The sequence below is a fragment of the Quercus lobata genome, chromosome 1 (genome assembly GCF_001633185.2).
Source record: "Quercus lobata isolate SW786 chromosome 1, ValleyOak3.0 Primary Assembly, whole genome shotgun sequence".
Lineage (NCBI taxonomy): Eukaryota > Viridiplantae > Streptophyta > Magnoliopsida > Fagales > Fagaceae > Quercus > Quercus lobata.
This window is the reverse complement of record NC_044904.1, coordinates 36,659,299-36,680,556: the sequence shown is the minus strand read 5'-3', so window position 1 is coordinate 36,680,556 and position 21,258 is coordinate 36,659,299. Positions and strand designations below refer to the sequence as shown.

Sequence of the window (21,258 nt, the reverse complement as noted above, 5' to 3'; positions counted from 1 at the left end):
GATTCACCGATCTATGATTATCACTCTCTCATGCCGATCTATGATTATCTCTCTCTCATGCCGATCTATGATTATCTCTCTCTCACACCTTGGGTTCCGATCTGGGCATATTTTGGTGGGTTTGTGATTTGGTTTTGGGTGGTGGGTTTGTGATTTGGTTTCGGATGGGTATGGTTTGTGGTGGGCTAGTGGTGGTGGGTATTTATTTGATGGTTTTTTGCGGTGGACCGGTGGTGGTTGATGGTGGGTGGATATGAGTTTTATGGTTTGGTTTTGGGTTTGAGTTTGTGATTTGATTTTGGGTTTGTTTTTGTTTGTGATTTTGGTGGTTAGGGGTTGAGGTTGTGGGCGATGGTGACTGTGGCAGTGGGTGTAGGCAGTGGGTTTGAGAGAAGACATATATGGAGGAGAGAGAAGACATATACGAAGGATAGAGGAAGAGAGAGGAAGAAATAGATTAACAATAAAAAAGAATAAAGAAATAATATTTTAATGAAGTGGTAAAAAATATAAAACTTTTTGATGTTGGGTGTATTGTAAAGTGGTATGTTAAAATAGATAAAGTGGGATTTTGAGATGGTAAATGCTAAATTTTTTAGAAGTTTTGATGGGAATGCTCTTATGTGATTCTATATAATTATTTTAAGTAAGTCACACAAATTATTTTTTTACTATTGGTTAGCAGAATAACATTATCCAAAAAAGAGGAATGAGAGATTTTTGGGCGTGGAATTTTGGTTGTGTTTATGGAAGTTGGTGGTTTGTGGCTGCTTCACAATTAATTGATCGTATTACTATTATCAATTTCGTGCTCCGAGACAAAAAAAAAAATCTAAAAAATTATTGGGATTTAATTTCTTCTTAGACTGTCTTTAATGCATTCACTGATGTTGTAGCCTAAGAGCATCAGCATTGAAGAATGCTACTCTATCCTATTTTACCATCCCAAAAAGCTACTTTATCAATTATACCATATCATTTTACAATACACCCTACATCCAAAAACTCTATTATTTTACTTTTTCATTAAAATATTATTTTTTTAATCTTTCTTTATTATTTCTTTCACATCATCACTTTTTTTCAACTAAGGGGTGGAAGAAAATATATATATATATTTTTTTAACATAGTGTTACAGTACAATTCTTAAGTTTAGAATTGTACTGTAGCACTATTGCAAAAAATTTTGCAATAGTGAGGTATAGCATTTTTTGATGCAAATGTTTTTTAGCTATGAAATGCCAAAAAGACCTTAGATATGGCATTAGCATTCTTCAATGCTAATGCTCAACAAGGTATTTTCCTTCATGAAATCCATAAATAAGACTGTCAACAGTACGAAACATACAAGAAGTTACACCTTCGATACGCCCCTGAAACAGAAATAATCTGATACTTAGAGCAATTGCATTCGTAGTTGCAAAAATTTACAAAATACAAAAATGCTTAATTTTGCACATTTTAATAATATAAAAATACCCACATCAGTCCTTGTAAAAGTGTGCATATATGCAAAAGTGCTATAGTAACCGTGTATATATGCACGATAACTGTAGCTTTTGCATTTAATATTTTACTATTTTTTCTCTCTCTTTCACCTTACTTTCTTTTTCTCTCTGGACCCTCTCACTCTCACCTCACTCTCGCCACAGCCGTGCCACCACCAATCGCCATAGCTCTTAACAGAATAAGAAGAAGATGCAGCCACCAACCTAACACCACCCAACCACTACCACCCCACGGAAAACCAAAATCATACCAAACCCAACTTAAATCAACTCAAGCCCACTGAAAAACTCATCCCAAACTCGATGTTGCTACTACCAATATCACTGTCGATGTTGCTGTTGCCACCACCTCTGACAAGTTGGGTTGGGCTAGGCTTTGCTTATGAAAGCAAGCTCAGAGGAAGATGAGAGAGAGATGATGGATGAGAGAAAACTAAGAAGAGAAATATGAGGGAGAGATGATGTATCTAAGAGGGAGAGAGCTAATGGATCTGAGAGATAAGAGAGGCGAAGAGTTTAAGGATGAGTTTGTGGGTTAGGGATAGAGATAGAGAGAGGCCGGAGAGTTTGAGGAGGAGACATGTGAGAATTTAGATAAAGAGACAAAAGAAAAATTTTATTATTTAAATAAAATAATATTAAAAGAAGAATAAAAAAAAATTATTTATATGAAATAGCATGTATAATAGATAGACTGATGTGGCTGTCTTGTAAAAGTGATGGTGTAAAATAGAAAAAGTATTTTCTTTTTGCAAAATAGACGAAATCTTTTACATATATTGATGCGGTTGCTCTTATACTACTGATACACCAACACAAAATAATATCTGCAATGATTTTAAAATTAACTTCAATATTTAAGAAGTCTTACGAAATTAAAAAGGGGGGGGGGGGAAGAGAAATAATCTAATTGAAGAGAAGAGAGTTGCACTAAGTAATATTTTCTTCTTAATTAACCATAATTCTTTTATACTCCATTTGTTTTGAAGTAAAATATTTTCAGGTGTTTGGTATGACAAATAAAAATTTCCAAGCAAATTTGTTGGTGGCTATAGACACTCGATTTTGCACCCAAGATTTAATTAAGGAAGATGAATGAAATGACCATTCATGTACTCAAAATTTCATCATTGCATTACATGCATTAATTTGTTCATTGCATATCATAAAAATGATCTCGAGATTCTAACGGTCGCGACGGTATGTCCGACTAGACCATTGGAACCAAGAGTCAGAGCGATGGCTCCAGTGACTAAACTGCCAACAATCATCATTGCAGCAATATCTTTGGTGACCAGATCGCCAACACTGATCAACAAAACAATGTCTTCGATTACCAAATGTCTGGCACCAGTTGCGGTGTCTTTGGCAATTAAATTGCTGACACCAGCCGTCGAAGCACCAGAATGCTGGCATCGGTCACCAAAGTAGAGTCTTTGGACATCGAACTGTTGGAGTGGTATTTCCAGCCACTAGACCAATGACCTAGCGGCCAAATAGGGGAGAGGAAGCCACTATGTGTTTTCGGAAAATGTTTTACCAAGTTTTCAAAGGTAAAGCATTTTACAATTTTTTATAAATGATTTTACGGTCAATGAAAAATATTTTACAAGTTTGACTATATTTTATTTGCAAACAAACACCTAAAAATGAAAAAACATTTTTCAAAAAATATTTTACTTTAAAACAAATGAAGCGTTTATAATTAAAATCTAGTTTAAATGGCACTTTTTAATTCTATTTAATTTAATGACAGATGATGTACGAATTAAATTGCTCACATTTGTAAAAATTATGGGCTAAGTTTTTTTTTTTAATGAAAATACTAGTAATTCTATTAAGATAAAGATAAATTGAATACATCTTGAGTTAAAGCCAACTCAATGATAACTGGATCCTTCTCTACCCAAACTACAAAACTATCTAACCTTTTGGCATATTGAGCTAAAATATGCGCAGGTTTATTGCCTTCCCGCCTAACATGTGAAACTTACACAGAACAAAAGACTTGTAACCTATGGCAAATCCCAAAAACAATATTAGAGATGGCCACAGGTGGACAACTCAAACCCCGAATAGAATAGTAGAAGTGAAGTTGACAATATTAGAGATGGCCAACATCCCAAGTAAAGTTGACAGCTTCCTCAAGAGCTTTTGCTTCAGCTTCCAGTTGGACCTAAAGGGTAATGCTGCTTCTTGCTTAATGCCGCTACAACTCTAACTTCATTGTCTTGGATTACAGCTCCCACACTTGAGGCTTGCTGCTGTGCAAAGACTGCCCCATCAAAATTAACTTTGTACCAGGGAGGCTAAGTTGACCAAATGAACAAAAAAAAAAAAGAGGTTTGGGCTTTTCTTTTTCTTTTTTTGATGGAAGGTTTGGCCTTAAATTGATAATTTTTTTGTTTTACGAAGATAAATTGATAATTTGTACAAGCATGTTTGAGATTCACTTATTTTGTAGAAATTGAAAACTTTTTGTTAAAAGTATCGTAGATAAAGGTAAAAGTTAGCTGAAATAGTACAGTGGGACTTATGAATAGTACCAAAAAGTATAGTGAGACCTATGAATAGTAAAATAATTTGGCAAAATTAATCATGCCAAATGGACACTTAGTTTTTAGCTTTTAACTTCTTTTTGATACTATTCATGGATCTCATTGCATTTTTTGGTACTATTCATGAGTCTCATTGTACTATTTAGCAAACTTTTAACTTTTTTTTTTTTTTTTATATTTTCAGTAAAAAATTTTCAGTTTCAACTAAATAAACTATTTCCAAATGGATCTCAATGACCAAAAGTTTATTATAGACGTGTGTCTAGCTATACAATTTGAACCCTTGGTTCCCAATGACAACCATAGAGCCACAATTTGCAAAAACGTGGGGTACCCAAGTGCCTTAAAAACAACTTTTCATTGTCCTTGTTTCTATATAATATTTTTGCCTATGTAATGGTAAACAGTGTACTTTGTTGTAGATACAACGTACCTTGTTTTTGCATCAATCATGAAAAGTTCAAGTTTAGACACAAAGGAGGGGTTGATGGACACTGCAGAAAAACACTCCCTATGTGGGGATGAACTTGTGGCCACCAAACCCCAACAATTCTTTATAAAAAGGGGATCAAAGCCTGTCAAAAGTACCTTTGAGTAACTCGCAAACCTCACTTTCTATGTACTAAAATCTGTTAAAAAACAAAAAAAAACCCCAATTAAAGTTGCTCAATTGGTTTGCCGAATTCCTTTTTTTTATTTATTTTTTTATGGGTTTATTGATCATTCTATTTTGAGTGTTTGAAAGGTCTAGTTTGAGAGGGAAAAAGGCCCAAAGAAGAAATTTCCTCGAATCTTGGAGGGAACAGCTCAAAATCAAATAGTTGCTAGGCAGTTGTGTTCTTCCTAACCTATAGACCAGAGCTTCAATTTCCCTTGTGGTAAAGCTAATTCTTCTTTGTTTTTGTTTGATTTTTAACTGTCCTTAATTTCTAATGAGCATGTATCCAAAAAAAAAAAAAAATCTAATGAACATGTAGACTTAAGAGCATTTAGTACCCGGCATGCTATATGCCATACGTTGCCTTATTTTACCATTCAAGCACAAAAAACGCCATTACTTAGTCTTCTATTCTTAAAAAAATTTGCAATACTGCTACAGTACTATTGTAAATTTACGATGATATTGTAGTCGCATTGTAAAACCAAAAAATATTTTTTTTATTCTCACCTACAAATATTTGCCTCTTTCTCTCTATTCATTGTCTCATCTTCTCTCTCTTGACAGAACATGGCTTCTCGGTCTCACATCTCTCTCACGATGGTTCATTTTTTCTGGCGTGGTCATAGGTCCAGCATTGTTTGGTGGTTCGCCGGCGTGGTCCTAGCGAAGTGGGTCAAGATCAGCATGGTGGTTGATTGAGTGGGTCAAGATTGGCGTGGGTTTTATCGAGTGGGTTGAGATCGGCGTGGGTTTTGATCGAGTGGTTCGTGTAGCAGTGGAGATCGGCGTGGGTCATGGCGAGGTCATGCGTGGTAGAGATGGGCATGGTCACGGCGTGGCGAGATCGGGTAGGTCGTGGCAAAGGTGAGTGGTTTTTGATTGTGTGTGGGTTCCGATGGGGTGGATTCCGATGGGGTTTTGCTATGGATTTTTGATGGGGTGGATTTCGATTGGTTGGATTTTGGATTCCGCATGATTAGACTTTGGATTTTGGATTCGGATTCGGATTGGTTGGTTTGGTGGTGGTGTGGTGATGGTGTGGTGATGGCATGGTGGTGATTGTGGTGGGTGGTTGAGAGAGAGAGAGAGAGAGAGAGAGAGAAACAGAGATTAGAGAGAGAAGAGATTAGAGAGAGAAGTGAGAATATTTTTATATTATTTTTATTTTACTTTATATTATTTTAATGAGTAGTATGGTAAAATAAAAGTCGGGATGTTAGGTGTGTTGTAAAATGATATGGTATAAATGATAAAATAGCTTTTGAGATGGTAAAATAGAATTTTTGTAGAAACCGAATGTGAATGCTCTAAGGTTTTTATTTATTTATTTTTATATATTTGAGCAAAGTAGACTTTATGTATTTATGTTGTTTTCCAAGCCTCTACGGTCATTATATTTGACTTGGTAACTTTGGATTGAAAAATACAGCATCGAATCAAGATTACCATAATTTTGGGTTTGAAATTTGAAACGACATTTCATTAGGAATGAATAGAGTACACCACTGGATTTCTAGCCATTCTTTTATGATGAAGTGTTGTCTTTCTTGGGTTTTTTGAGAATTCACGAGACAACAATGTTTGGGTCTGAAAGAATAGCGTACGCTATGATGTGAAGGGCGTACGATGTTTTGGGTTTCTTTCCGCTGGTGTATTTCTCTTGTGTTAGCATTAGCGTCCGGTTTTTAAAATATATCTTATTTTACCATCTCAAAAGACGATATTTTAGGTTTCTTTTCGCTAGTGTATTTCTCTTGTGTTAACATTAGCATCCAAATTTTAAAATGTATCTTATTTTACCATCTCAAAAATTATTTTATCTATTATATCATATTATTTTACAATACACTATCAACATTTCAACTTTTATTTTAAAATAATATAAATTATATAATAAAATAATAAACAAATTATCTATCTCTCTTCACTTTCTAATTTCTGTCATTGCCTCTCTATCACTCTTTCAACAACCCAATCACCACCACACCACCACTGCCCAGTGCCCACCAAAATCCCACCAAAACCAAAACCCTCCACCCCCCCCCCCCCCCCCCAAAAAAAAACCCACAAAAAACCAGCAAACCCATAGCAAAAACAACCAAACAACCTACTGCCCACCACACCAACCCAACCGACCAATCCAAATCCAACCCAAACCCCATTAAAATCCAAAATCCAAAATCCAACCCATCGGAATCCAAATTCCAACCCATTTGTATCCAAAAGACAAAATTCCATAGCAAAAAATCAAACCACCTCATCGAAATTCGAATCCAATGTAAACTCCATCGAAACCCATTCGCCATGCCGATCTCTGCCACATCGTGACCACTCTGAATCCAACCCAACTCTGGTGGCAACAAGCTTTGAGTGAGTGAGAGAGAGAGAGAGAGAGAGGGCAAAAAATAAAAAAGACAGAGCTAAGTGGGAGACAGAGAGAGAATTTTTTTTTTTTTTTTTTAATATTATACAATATGCTACAGTAACGTCATACAAGTAAGACGATATTGTAGCAAGAGTATATTACAATTAGAAGCCCAGGTAATGCATGATTTTTGTACTTTGATGCTAAAATACAACATATTATGAGTTAAACCAGCCTAGATATTGATGCTCTATTCACTCTTTTACCTATATTCTTAACAGTTTCACATTCTCGAATTTCGCTTAACTTCAAAACTTAGAAATTCTAGTTATGACTTTGCGTTAGAGCATAGCATTATGCTAAAAAAGAGTTATATTTTCACCCTTCAAAAAGTTACTTTATTTATTTTAAAACACTATTTTACAATTCACCTACACCATAAAATCTATATTTTTCATACAACATATTAAAATACACACACACACACACACACACACACACACAACACATTAAAATAACTTAAAAAATCTCATACAATATAAATAAATAAATTTAGAACCTACAGCCACCACCACTCCCACCCCCATCACCACCAAATCGAAACCCCACCACTACCCACAGCCCACCCACTGAATCAGTACCCCACCACCACCCACAACCCACCACTACTACGAACCCAACATCACCCAAAATCAATTACCAACCATTGTAACCAAAACCCAAAATCATCTCAACCACCACACGTCGTAATAACCACAACCACTAAAATTAGCCCATAACCACCGCAACCCACCAAAATTAGCTACCACAACCCACAATAACAACCTAAAAACAATAGGAAGCAAGTGAGATGGGCGGCGTGACTGAGAAGGAGGGAAATCGGAGGCGAGGTTTGAAGAGGAGGGCAATATCGGTGGCATGGCTAAGGAGGAGGGCGAGATTAGCGGCTTGTGGCTGGGGAAGAGAGTGAGATTGGCGGCATGGCGTAGCAGATCGACGGCATAAGGTGAGGAAGAGGGTGAGAGAGGAAGATAGTGAAAGAGAAGTATGAGATTGTGAGAAGTAATAGATGGGGAGAGAGAGAGAGAGAGAGAAAAAAAAGTTTAATAAAATAATAATAAATAGTTAGTAGAATTGTACTGTAGCGAATGCCAAAATTATTTGGCATTTGACACATCTCATGAGGATTTTTTTTTTTCTTTTTGGTGTGTTTGGTGTGCCAAATGCCAAATTGTTGGCATTTGGCACACCCGATGCTAATGCTCTTAGGGGTCAATAATGGATTCTTTGATAGTAAAATTAAGTGGTGACTCCAAATTCCTCACTCTATACCACAAAGCTTGTATTCCATGTTTAGAGCATTCACATTGAGTAATGCAAAACCTTTTAGAATACAAAATGCATAATACTGACTCAAATGCACAAAAAACCAACTCTATTGGATGATGCATTTTACATTTGAATTTGCACACTTGACATAGTATTATCTATATGTTGCACAATATTGTTGTATTCTTTACCAAATTAATTGTTTTTATATTATCTCTTCTCTCTTCTAGTCTCCTCCTTGTGGTGTAAAATTGTGGGCAGAAAATATATTATTTTAATGTGATAAAATGCAAAATAAAGAATGGAATATCAAGTGTGTTATAAAAGTGATAATGTAAAATACATAAAGGGGGTTTTAGTGGTGCAAAATGTATTTGTTTTTGCATAAATCAATGAGAATGCTCTTAGGGTGTGCCAACAAATGCATACCTAAACTGCCATTCATATGGCCTAATAGGACCCAATTTGAGTAAACTAGACATTCTCACACATGCTATCTACCTTGTAATGGTTTGAAAACCTTACATGCTCATTTTGGATGCACTTATAAGCCAGCTTATTGCTTATTTTTCCTACTATTTGTAGATCCTACATGAGTCACCTACTTATTTTATTTAACTTTTACCTTTTATTTACCATACTTTCAGTAAAGAGTTAGATAAGTTGTTTCAAACGGACACTACATTTGGTATGCTTAATAAAGATTATGTAAAGAATGGTAATATTTATTATTGAAAATAAAATATGTTAAGGAATAACTATTATAACCATTTTAGAAAAGAATAACTATTCCTCAATATAAGGAATAATTATTACTAAAGGTATGTTTAGTTCATTGAATAAATATTACAAAATGAATGATAATCTTTATTACAGGTAATAAAAATGATACAATGTAATAACAATTACCATTCATACGCTTGGTTGTAAAATTATAATAAAATTAATTGTTACGTGAATATGAGAAGTTTGTGCATTTGAAAACAGAGAGATTAGTTTTTTTATGACGTCTTTATGTTTATAATAGTTGATGTGCAAATGGAAAGTTTGTACTTTTAAAAATTATTATATCTACTAAAGAATAACTGTGGGGATAGGAATTCTGAGCAAGTGTGTTAGGCTATGGGCCATGCCCAAGGATGGTCAATGGGATTGCTGGGCTTGGTTCAATGGGTCGAGGACAAAGGAAAAGAATGATGGGTTAGCTTTAATTTTCGAGGATCTGGGCCACTCGGGAAAGCTCCAGGGAAAGTTGCATAAAACTCAGTAAACCATGAAAGACGAAATATCTGGGAAGAAGGCTGCCACCACCACATTAAATGCACTGCACCTAATGATCTGACCACATTTATGGAGAAATGACACTTGAATAGTGGCAACTCAGCTCACAGCTACCAACAAAGCTTCCACGAGGTCTTGATGGGACAAGCATCCAAGAAAGAATTTTCTACTAAATTAACAGGTTGAAGGCTTGGATAAAGGGTTGAAAGACTATATAAGGAAGTGATCACCATGAAAAAGGGAGGGGGGGGGGGGATCTAAGAAAGGAAAAACAAAAGGGGAAGATAGTGTATTCATATAAACTTTAATTGAATATAAGAACATCTCATCCTCAGACTTGACCAAGGAGCGTTATTCCCGTTAATCTGTGTCTTTAATCCTACTGTCTTGAGTCCTATCAATTGTGGTCCACTTTTCTTGTAGAATCGTTCCTTGGATCGACCAAATTCTCTTACAAATACATTGTTTTGGGCTTAGTGGGCCATTGTCCATTGTTCTTAGTGGGCTTGAGTTCATTTCATGTTCTTACAATAACTATTATAGACCTTTTAGAGAATAATAATTATTCATTGATTTAAGGAATTGTCGTTTCTAGGAAATAACTATTCCATACAACGAAAATACAATCAAATAACCGAATAATTATTTCTTATGAATAATTATTTCATTATATAATTTATTACAACATATCAAACATGTCCTAACGAATAACTATTCAATGTAATAAAGATGCAACCATATAATTGAATAGTTATTACACATGAATAAGTATTCCATTACAAAATCAATTACAACATACCAGATTAAAACTAAAAACATTACTTCATAAATAAAAAATAAAAATAAAAACTTAAAACTAAAAACATTACAACATACCAAATTAAAACTAAAAACATAACACGAAATTTTATGGGCTGTGAATAACAAATATAATAAAATAATAAAAAGTTTGAACACATTTTCACGTAAGCTCACTGCTCACTGATAATTTTGTTTTTATTGTAATCATAATATATCATCATCATCACCTTAGTGGTTATAAAAGGAAAAAAAAAAAAAAAAAAAAAAAAAAAAAAAAAAGAAAAGGTTACTAAACAAGGTGACTATAAAAGGGGAAAAAAAAAAAAAAAAGTTACTAAACGTATAATAAGAAAGTTTAAATGGAGGGGTGGGGGAGAGCTATGACCACTTGACTCATTCAAAAATTCCCCCTCCAATATTTTTTATGGATTTGGCTTATTTTCAGTACTTTTTTAATTATATATTTTTTGTTGTTTTAAATATACATTAACAAGTAGTTGTGAGTTTTAATTTTTACATTTTATTTAGTTAGTGGGTAATATGACAGTTTCTCATTAAAATAAAAAGAGATTCCAGTTAAAAAAAATACTGAGAGTAAGCCAAACCCTATTTTGTTTTAATAAATCCTAAATTTTAGTGAATTGGCCCTCCTCATATTTAAGAAAATTGTAAAAAAACTCATAAGTATTAATATCTAATGTTTTCCCCCCATATGCAATTCATTAATTTGATGAGTATTTAAAGCATATGTTCATAAATAAATATAAGTATTAATGATCTTCTTTATATTAAAAAAAAAAATTACTATTACTTATTTAAAGTATTATTGTCTCAAATTCAAAAAAAAAAAGAAAAAAAAAGGTATTATTGTCTCAATTTTGTCTTATAATATTCATTTTTTTTCCATGTATAACTCATTTATTTTAGGATTACTTAGATTTTTTTTTTTTTTTTTTTTGAAACGAGAATTACTTAGATTATATGTTCATGAAAGATATAAGTATATAACTAAGTAAATTTATTTAGTAAAAAATATTTTTATTTTCTAAAAAAAACTTTTTTTTCTTTTTTCCTTAGAACTCTTTTAATTTTTTTTTTTTATGTAGAGTAGGGAATATAAATGCATATTTTTCTTTTCGTTAAGAAATAAAATTCTATAATTTTTATAATAAAAAAAATTTGTGACATGCTCTACCTTTGTCATTCATTAAAAAAATATTTTCCATGTAATTTTTGTTATTATAATATTTATCTTATATTACATTGTATATGTTAAGGCATATCAAAGTGACATAGCTTTGCCTTTTAAATTTTTTTTTGGCTTTGTCAATGTGTATAAGGATAAAATTTGGAAAATTTGGAAAAAAAATTCAAGTTTTGTTTGTTTGGCTAAAGCTTATAAGCTCAATTTTTAACTTTTATGTACAGTTTTTTAAAATTTTACCTTTTCTCACATTTTCAAAGTACAAGTATATTTTATCATACTTTCAGCAAAAAGCTAAGTGTGCGTTTGGATAACTTTTTTTGCCAGCTTATTTTACTATTCAGCTTATTTTTGATACTATTCATGAGCTCCATTGCACTTTTTTGTACTATTTATGGGTCCCGCTGTTAGGGGTGTCCATGGGTCGGGTTTGTGCCCAACTCGAAATCGACCCGCTCACATTAGGTGGAAGGTTGAACAACCCACCGCCAACCGCAGACAACCTCGGGTCGAGTCGGATCGATCTCCGGTGGACAACGGTCGGGTCAGTCGAAGTCAGAGTGAGTTTCAACCACTGGATCTTCGTCGAATCTTCGCCAGATCTGTTGATTTTTCTTTGAATCTGTGTTACAACCACAGGATCGAAGCAAAAACCACCACCTCAAGCCCAGATTTGAGCGAAAACTTCCATCTCATCGCTGGATCTTAGCGAAAAAAAAAAAAAAAATGTAGAACTTCGTCGGATCTAACCAAAAACTACCAAATCTTCACCGGATTTGAGTGGATCTAGGTAGATCCAGCCTTCTTTCATGGGTTTCGTCGATCAGATCGGGTTCATCGGGTTTTGGAGAAGAAAACTCGCCATCCGACTGGCCTAAGTCAATTTTTGGTGGCGAAGACTCGCTGTCGACCATCACTAGTGTTGGGTCGGCTGATTTTCGGGTCGGCTTGGGAGGTTTCGGCGGGTGGGTCGATTTTTGGTTTCCGGTGGACAGCCTTACTCGCAGTACTATTTCAGCTAATTTTTACCTTTATCTACAGTACTTTCAGCAAAAAGTTTTCAGATTCAGCAAAATAAGCGATTCTCAAACAAACCCTAAATAAACTATTCACAAACAAACACAAAATTTGTCATTGACTTTTTCTTTGGAACTCTGTCTGTGGAGCTGTGCATTTTTTGTATTGTGGTGGGTTACAAAGAAATGAGTTTGTAAGATAGTATGTGAATCTTTTTGGAGAAGTGTTCATAATATTTTTACAATAATTTCATAACAAATTTTAAGTGACAATCTGTTATTGGTTTTCATTAGGGCTTATCATTGGTATTTCTTTTTTATCTATCATTAACAATTTGTCACGTAAGATTTGTTGTAAAAATAATGTGTTCGTAGAATTTATGATCTTTTTTGTGAAGAAATATGTGTTTATAATCTTGTTGATGAGTGTCCTTAAGACAATTATTAATAAACTATTTTAGGAAAATTTTGACACTAATGACTCCTTTCAAAAAATATATATAATAAAAAAAGCGGTTAAAGCAACTAATTTTTTTTTTTTATTTTCTCATAAAAAAGTTCCTAAACTAACATCGTTAGACATCCCTTAACCTTTCTCATAGGTTATAGCGATACTCATAATAATATTTAGGTACATTTTATGTTATGTTATGTGTTAAGTTATTTAATAAAATTCAACTATATTATTACTTTGATCAATAAATCAAATAATTAAACCATAGTAAATTTTTTTAGCCAAACCATAGTGACAGTCTGACAGACGACTGACAGTGTTGAATTTGATTAGTGCTTTTGAAAAACATAACACCATTGCACTGGTCAATGCTCAATACACAAAAGTCAGTAGTCTACCTAAAGTTTTGGACAATGGATAATATAAAAAAAAAAATACGGACGTAAAACCGGGGGTTAAAACTAATTTGTAGTATTTTTGTGTAACAAAGAACAAGACAAAGCTGTGTACGCAGTACACCTCTGTTGTCTCTTGCCTGTCTCCGTTTTGTATTCACTCACGACATCTTACTCCTCTACTCACTCCTCACATCCCACTGTTCCAAAAACCAAAAGAGTGAGCTCCTTGGAAACTGCGCTAACGACAACTCCAACAAGAAGAAGAAGAAGAAGAAGAAGAATAAGAAAGAAGAAGATTAAGCTTAATATTTATGGCTGTTTCCGTGCTTCTCAAACAATAGCTAACTGTCTCTCCCAAAATCACCCCACCTACCTCGTCTCAAACTCAAACATACACCAGGTACAAATCAAAACCTACATATATAATGTTGCTTTACTTTTGTTTTTTTTTTTTTTTCCCTTTTTTACTCGCCACACTCTTCATTGGGCAAGCTTAGAGTAAGAGAATATCCTAGTAAAACAAAAGCAAAACTTTATTGTACTGTGTTCTGTAGTCTGGTTTCTCACATTTTCTCGGCAACCAAACGAGGTTATTACATGCCTTTTGTTCTTTTTTGTTGTTGGGTTTTTTAATTCCATCACCTTTTTCTTCTTCACTTTCTCTAGCTGCAATGATGTTTCTTTTTGAGGTGCTTTTTGGATGAAATCTTAGTTTATAGAAAAGTCATATTATGCAGAAAACTTATTACAGCCTTTGCTTTTTCATCGAGCTCCAGAGCTGGAAGAATTCCAGGCTTTTTGTTCTTTGTTCTTTTGTACACTTTGTAAAGAAAATCGAATCTCAAAAAGGTTGTTTGTATTTTTCCAACTTTCTTAAAAATAGAAAAAACTAAAATTTTCTTTATAAAATATTTTCCCCCAAAGGTCGTCCTCTCGTTGATATCTACTGCTGCATTGCTTGCCTTTACTGACTCTTTCGGTGGTGATTTCCTTATGCTTTAGATCTGTTTGCTTTTGTTTGTTTCCTGGGAAAATAGTGCGGGAAAATGTAACTTCATGTACTATATCCTCTCTCCTTTTACTTTTCCTTATTTCATGGGAAAAAGTTTCTGAGAGTTAAAACAAAGATTCTTTTTTGGGGGGTTCAGTAAAATTGACTGATAGTTTTTTTCACGGGAAAAAGTTTCTGAGAAAGTATTTTCTGTAGAAACAAACGGATTAATGGTAAGGCTTTTAGCAGACACAATCAGAGTGTAATAGCAGTTTCTTAAAAGTCCCCTCTTTTTTTTGGGGTCCTTCAAATTCTAAACCCCACACTGCACTGTGTTTCTCCATTCTTCACGGCAAAAATGGAGTTGGAAGGATACTACTTCATCTTTTTAAATTTACAGAAATGCCACTGAATTCACTATTTCATTTTCATGTTTGTAGTTTATGTAGATAGAAAGATAGATAAGGGATATTTCTGTGATTTTGTCCACTCTGTCCTGTTGCCGTAGCCTGTAGGTCCCCTCTGACTCGAATAAATTGGTTTTGAGTTGGAGTTGGTAAAAGCTGAATAAGATCCGCTCCTTCTAATAAGGGCCTTTATTTTTCTTTTTCTTTTTTACCTTTTAAATTTTAAAATTTTCCTTTTGGGTTTCTCCTCTGAATTTTTTATTCTTTTTCTGTTCAATCAAATTTATGGTTTGCAACTTTGCATATTTTGCAATTATGGCTTCATATGCGGTGGTAAAGGGCACATGCTGTTCTTCGTGAACCCATTAATTTCATCATGTACATAATTCACATTGGATACCTCTTTTCTCAGTTGTGATTTTTTTTCCTGAACTGTTACAGGGTCTTGTGGGACAGGCAGCATTGAAGTAAGTTTGCTCATACATCAACCCCATCTTCACTTTGTTCCTAGAAAGGCAGTTAAAATCATGCAGACCCCAAAAGCAAGGTAACCTCAAATGCTTTTTTGTTTTCTCTCATTCTTTTGGAGCTAGGCTCCTTCCTTGGCATGTGACTTGTTAAAGGGGTTGTTTTGGTATTTGAGGCAAGACAATGCTCTACAAATCTAAATCGTATATTGTTGTTGTCCCATTTGCCATTTATGGTCAATAGGAAAAAAACTGCACTAAAGGACTAAAAGAGTACCTCAGAGGTGCATAAGTGCCATCTAACTTTGTTGGTTCTTGATGGATTTTTAGTTGAGGTTTGAACATTGTGATTGCCAGATCCTTGATATTTTAGGATTTTTCACTTTCATTTTTTTTTTTCTTGGGTTTGTCTTTTTTCATTTAAAATATCAACATATGCACCACGTATCCGAGTTTGCTATGAGTTCATGCAACTTTCACCAACTAAATTACTACTGAGGACCCTCTTTTATGGTGGTAAGAATCTCAACTTTCAAGTTGCAATTTCAACATCAAACAAATATATGCTATTTGTCCTTGTCTGCTGCCCTGAAATGTGGCTATTATGGGGCCTCTTATGGACCCGTTGATCTAAATTATTGTTTCTAATTGCTAACTCTTTGGACACTAGAGTTTTTGTCGCTTAGTTTTTATGTGACAAAAGATGTCACTAAGTTGAATTATTAGCATTTACTGTCAGTGAAGTCTTGATTATCATTTTCATTTTCATGATGAGTATGGTGGTGTCTGGAATACATTTGACTCTAGAATTCATATAAAAGGTGCAAATGGCAGGTTTCTTAGAATGGACCATAATCTTCATTCAGTTTTAAGAAGTCATATGTAAAAAATTATTATTTGTTATACTTTTATAGGTTTTTTGGTTCAGTTTTCATGTGTGTTGTGAGTGCATGTTTTAGTGACTAAGTTTTGACTCCTAAATTGAAAAATACTGACAAGTGTGAGAAATTGATTGGACCAAAACTTAAGAGGCTTAAGCTTTTAGTTTAAGTGCTAACCAACATGCATATCCATAAGCTTTGGACAGTGCTAGTCGCTTAACCCATGTTGTAACTGATATTTAATTTAGAGAGACAACCAAAGTTACCATGAACATTGATTAGCCACCTGATTGTCCTAGAGTTCCCTCTTTCTCTCTCTGAAAAGAACAAAAAAAACTCTAATCATTAGAGTTTAGATATAGATGTAATATGTATGTTTGAATTTGAATTCCCCAATTAATCCGATTTAAGAACTCATTTTCATGGGAGTAGGAATATATGCCAAAACTAATATTTCAATTCTATATTCTAATCAGTGCTGTTATTAGATTAATATTTTTTATTATAATTTTCCTATCTTTTTGAAATATTTCTTACGAGTTACATTTCCATATAATTCCTGGTAAAGTATAATGCTTTCATTCAAGTTTTATCACACTGAGGATATGACGGTCGGCTAGTCCATCAATCAGCTGGCTGACTTAGAGTATGGTATAAATTTATTCATAAACTCTCAGACACTATGCAAGTCTAAGGAGAGTGTCACTTGTGTATGTCATCTTAAACAATCAGTGCATAGTTGCTGAAACTGAGAAGTGTTTTTTAAATATGAGGTTGTGATTGTTGATTCTGCTATAACATATACCTGATTGTCATGTCACTTTATCTCAGAAGTGGCTCCTCAGAGGTGCCTCAGAAGGTTTCTCCTCGAGCTGTACGCCAACTCAAGCCAACTGCAGTAGAGACTGATGTTGCAACTGCTTCAGCTCAGACTAGTAGAGCACCTAAAGATAGAAGCCCAAAAGTTGTTGAGCGTAGGTCACCCAGAAGCCCAGTGACTGAGGTACTTGAATAAATGGATCCACCAACCTTGTGCAGTTATACTTACACAATCTAGTGATTGCAATACCTTTGAAGTCAATTGTAAGCAAAGTGTAAGAGCCCAGACATGTAGGATTTTGGTGTTTGGATGTTTTGTGCAAGCCCTGGCTCGGACCTCTCTCTCTTTGATAAATGCTTGGTTAGAAATTAGAATGCGCATAAAATTCCATTGCCTTTTCTTTTTCTATAGATTTAGCACCACATATTACTATGATAGGAATGGAAGTGCACATGTTGCGTAATAGTTCCTATATGTGTTTCTATACAAACTTACAGGAGTTGCATGTTTTTGAGTATTTCTAAGTTTGCATATTTCTTCCTTCTTACTCCAGAAGAAGCGCCCAAGCAGAATATCTGAATTGGAAACCCAGGTTTCTCATCTTCAGGAGGAACTGAAGAAGGCAAAGGACCAGCTGAGTTCTTCTGAATTATGGAAGCAGCAATCCCAGCAAGATGCTGAGGAGTCCAAAAACAAACTATTGGCTGTGTCTTCAGAGCTTGAAGAGTCCCAGCTGCAGCTTCAGGAGCTGTCTGCTTCTGAGGAAGCCCGTGTTGTTGAGCTACAAAAGATCTCAAAAGAAAGGGATCAAGCATGGCAGTCCGAGCTCGAGGCTGTCCAGAGGCAGAACTCAGTCGACTCAGCCGCATTGGCCTCTGCCATGAATGAGATTCAGCAACTTAGGGTCCAGCTTGGAATGGTAGCTGAATCTGGTTCTGCACAAACCAAGAACAAAGAATCAGCAAATGAAGAGCTTGAGAGCTTGAAAGCAAACCTTGCTGAAACTCTTTCTCTTGTGGCTAACATGAAAAACCAACTACAGGACTGCAAAGAATCAGAAGCTCAGGCACAAGCACTGGTTGGTGAAACTCTGCTGCAACTGGAAACTGCTAGACAAACTGTAGAGGTGCTCAAATCAGATAGCATGAAATCCATGGAAGCTTACAACTCTGTTGCCTCAGAGTTAGACCAGTCAAGGGCACGGGTGAATTTCCTAGAAGAACTTGTTAGCAAGCTTGAAGCAGGCCTAAAAAATATTAGTGGCGATGTTTCTCAAGATCCTGCAGGTGATCATAACATTGAGCTGGAACTTGGAAAAGATCAAGAGACAGGGGAATCAATCAAGATTAAAGCAGAACTTCACTCTTTGAAGTCTGAGGTAGCTCGACTAAGATCTGCTTTAGAAATTGCTGAGAGCAAATACCATGAAGAACAAATTCGGAGCACAGTGCAGATAAGAAGTGCTTATGAACTTGTGGAGCAGATAAAATCTGGATCAAGTCTAAGAGAGGCTGCACTGGAGGCAGAACTAAAGAAAAAGAAAGCTGATGTTGAGGAGTTAAAAGCAAACCTGATGGATAAAGAAACTGAATTACAGGGTATTTCAGAGGAGAATGAGGGGTTGAATTTGAAGCTTGAGAAGAGCTTGTCATGCCAGAGGGAATATGAACTGGAAAAGGAGCTGAAGAAATTAAATGAACGTGTTTCAGAGTTGAGGGCCAATCTGATGGATAAGGAGACAGAATTGCAGAGTATATCAGAGGAAAATGAAATGCTGAAACTGGAAATCAAGAAAAGGGAAATGGACAGGGGTAAAGCGAATGATCATGTGGTTGCAGAAGTAGAGGCAGCAAAGGCTGCAGAGCGAGAGGCTCTTATGAAACTTGGAATAGTGATGGAGGAAGCAGATAAGTCCAACAGGAGGGCAGCGAGGGTGACTGAGCAGCTAGAGGCAACACAAGCAGCAAATTCAGAAATGGAGGCTGAGTTGAGAAGGCTAAAGGTGCAGTCTGACCAGTGGAGGAAGGCTGCTGAGGCAGCTGCGGCCATGATTTCAGCTGGGAATAATGGGAAGTTCATGGAGAGAACTGCATCATTGGACAGCAACTATAATTCCATTGCAGGGAAGATGGGCTCACCTTACTCCGAAGACATGGAAGATGATTTACTGAAGAAAAAAAATGGTAACATGCTGAAGAAGATTGGAGTGCTGTGGAAGAAGCCACAGAAATAGGAACACCATGGGACAGGTTGATTGTATTTGCTATGGTCGTGCCATTTTTTTTCCCAATTATACATATTCGTTCTTTTTTCCATAACTGCATGTATCTTTCTTGTGACAGATAGTTTGGTGGTATGTTCAACCCAGTTATTTCATTGAGTGTTAGCATTCTTCCAAAGCTCTCAGTGGTGGCGAAATGGAAGTAATTACTCAGTTATTTTCAGGCATTTTGTGTTAACCCATGAATATATATTGTAGCATCCTATATCCTGTTTATGTGACAATTGCTGCTCTTAATTTTGTAAGGAAATATTATCAAACTCCAGGACAATGACGGAGTTAATGACAAACATGGGTTTCACCTGATATGATTGTCTCCGTAAGAACATATTTACTGTTCTATATACTCGGAGTCGTTTTATGGATACATTGGAGTATTTGATTATTATAGTATGGCTCTTGCTTTGTAAATTCATGGTTGGGACTGTATATATTCAAAAATTTGGAAGCTTCTTTCTTTTTTACCCTACTAACCCCTTGAATTATTTGGTTTTCTTCTCCGTCTATCTTTCTTGTTTGGTAAACATATCATGCATCCCGGGGGTGTATAGCATTTCTCTTCTACATATCCATGGAATTTTGAAAAATCCAAACATCTTAGAGAGGTAGGAATTTATGAAATGAAACTTGGGAGGATCTTAGCATAAAATGAGATGAAATATAATCAAGCATATCACTTTGATCAAGAGGTTGAATTGAACCGATCAGAGGAAGAATTAGGCCAATAATTGGGTAACAAAGCAACAAGCTTAATTTTATGGCAGGTTTTCCTTGTGGTATCATGCCTTGGTGGTCTGCTACCTCAGGTCGTAACTCAGTTGATCTGTGTATATAATATACTGTGTCAGAAACAAAGGAAATGCTAAAACTTTTTGGTTTGTTACTGAAAAGAAATTACAGAGGCAAGAGGAACAAAGGAAGAGACAAACAGAGCTAGAGACGAGAGTTACAGAGAAAATGTATTAGATTCTCATTCATTAAAAATGATCTGTATAAAGTGTTCCTTTTCTAGGAAATGAGAGTTCAATCTGAAGAAAATTTCCTCAAACTAATTTTAGATTAAGATCTAACAAATTGAAACTTAGTCGCTGACTATGAAGAGCAGTGCTATATCTTCAATTGGAAATGACACGTAGTAGAGAGAATTTTCTGTAAAATGGTATGTCACATAACATCAAGCTTTGTAACCATTGATGACCCACATGTTGTTGACAAGGCTTTGGCTCTTTAGTTGAAACTTGTAACGGCATGTCACTCATCTTCTACCTGGGAACCATCCTCTGTTTTAGTGTCCCCCTCAAATGAATGGAGAGAGGCACTATGAGTTTGGATTGAAGATCAAGGAAACGAGGAGGGCAAAGCCTTGGTGAAGATGTCAGCTAATTGATTAGAGTTGAAACCAAACTTAATTTGAATACTCTGCATTAGTGAAGGATTGGGACATTGTGGCTTACTGCTTTGCAGACCAGACAATGGGATTTTGGCCAAGAAAGATAATAAACCCAGAGGCTGAGATCCTATCAAATGGATCACCTGCCCAATTTGCATAAGTAAATGCAAAAATAACCAATGGGACACGAGTATAACAAAAACCATGGTGCAGAGTTCCTTGAAGGTAACGAAAATTTTGTTTCAAAGCTTGAAGATGAAAATTAGTAGGGGCACTCATAAACTTAAAAAGACTTTATGAATTGCAAAGGCAAGGTAAGATCTAATAAAGGTTAGACACTGGAGTGCTCCAACCATGCCTCAATAAGGACCAGGATCATTGAGAGGAATGCTCTCATGAGGATTGAGTCTTGGCCTGGTAAGCAGAGTGATTAGCAAGGTTTACA

At 35.2% G+C, this 21,258-nt stretch overlaps 1 protein-coding gene across 6 annotated transcripts; it reads left to right on the top strand.

The window, feature by feature from the left end:
- Positions 1-13,668: 13,668 nt before the first annotated feature.
- On the top strand, positions 13,669-19,887 carry LOC115988965 (interactor of constitutive active ROPs 3). 6 transcript variants are annotated; one of them, XM_031112606.1, is made up of 5 exons: positions 13,669-13,976; positions 15,416-15,521; positions 17,154-17,325; positions 17,696-19,391; positions 19,485-19,887. In XM_031112606.1, exons 2-4 carry the CDS (start codon positions 15,502-15,504, stop codon positions 19,373-19,375), a joined length of 1,872 nt encoding a protein of 623 aa, XP_030968466.1. In that variant the 5' UTR covers positions 13,669-13,976; positions 15,416-15,501; the 3' UTR covers positions 19,376-19,391; positions 19,485-19,887. The 6 variants fall into 6 exon arrangements, with proteins under 6 accessions (XP_030968466.1, XP_030968492.1, XP_030968486.1 ...); XM_031112632.1 differs by having other exon boundaries at positions 19,489-19,871; XM_031112626.1 differs by lacking the exon at positions 13,669-13,976 and adding an exon at positions 14,507-14,558.
- Positions 19,888-21,258: the final 1,371 nt, after the last annotated feature.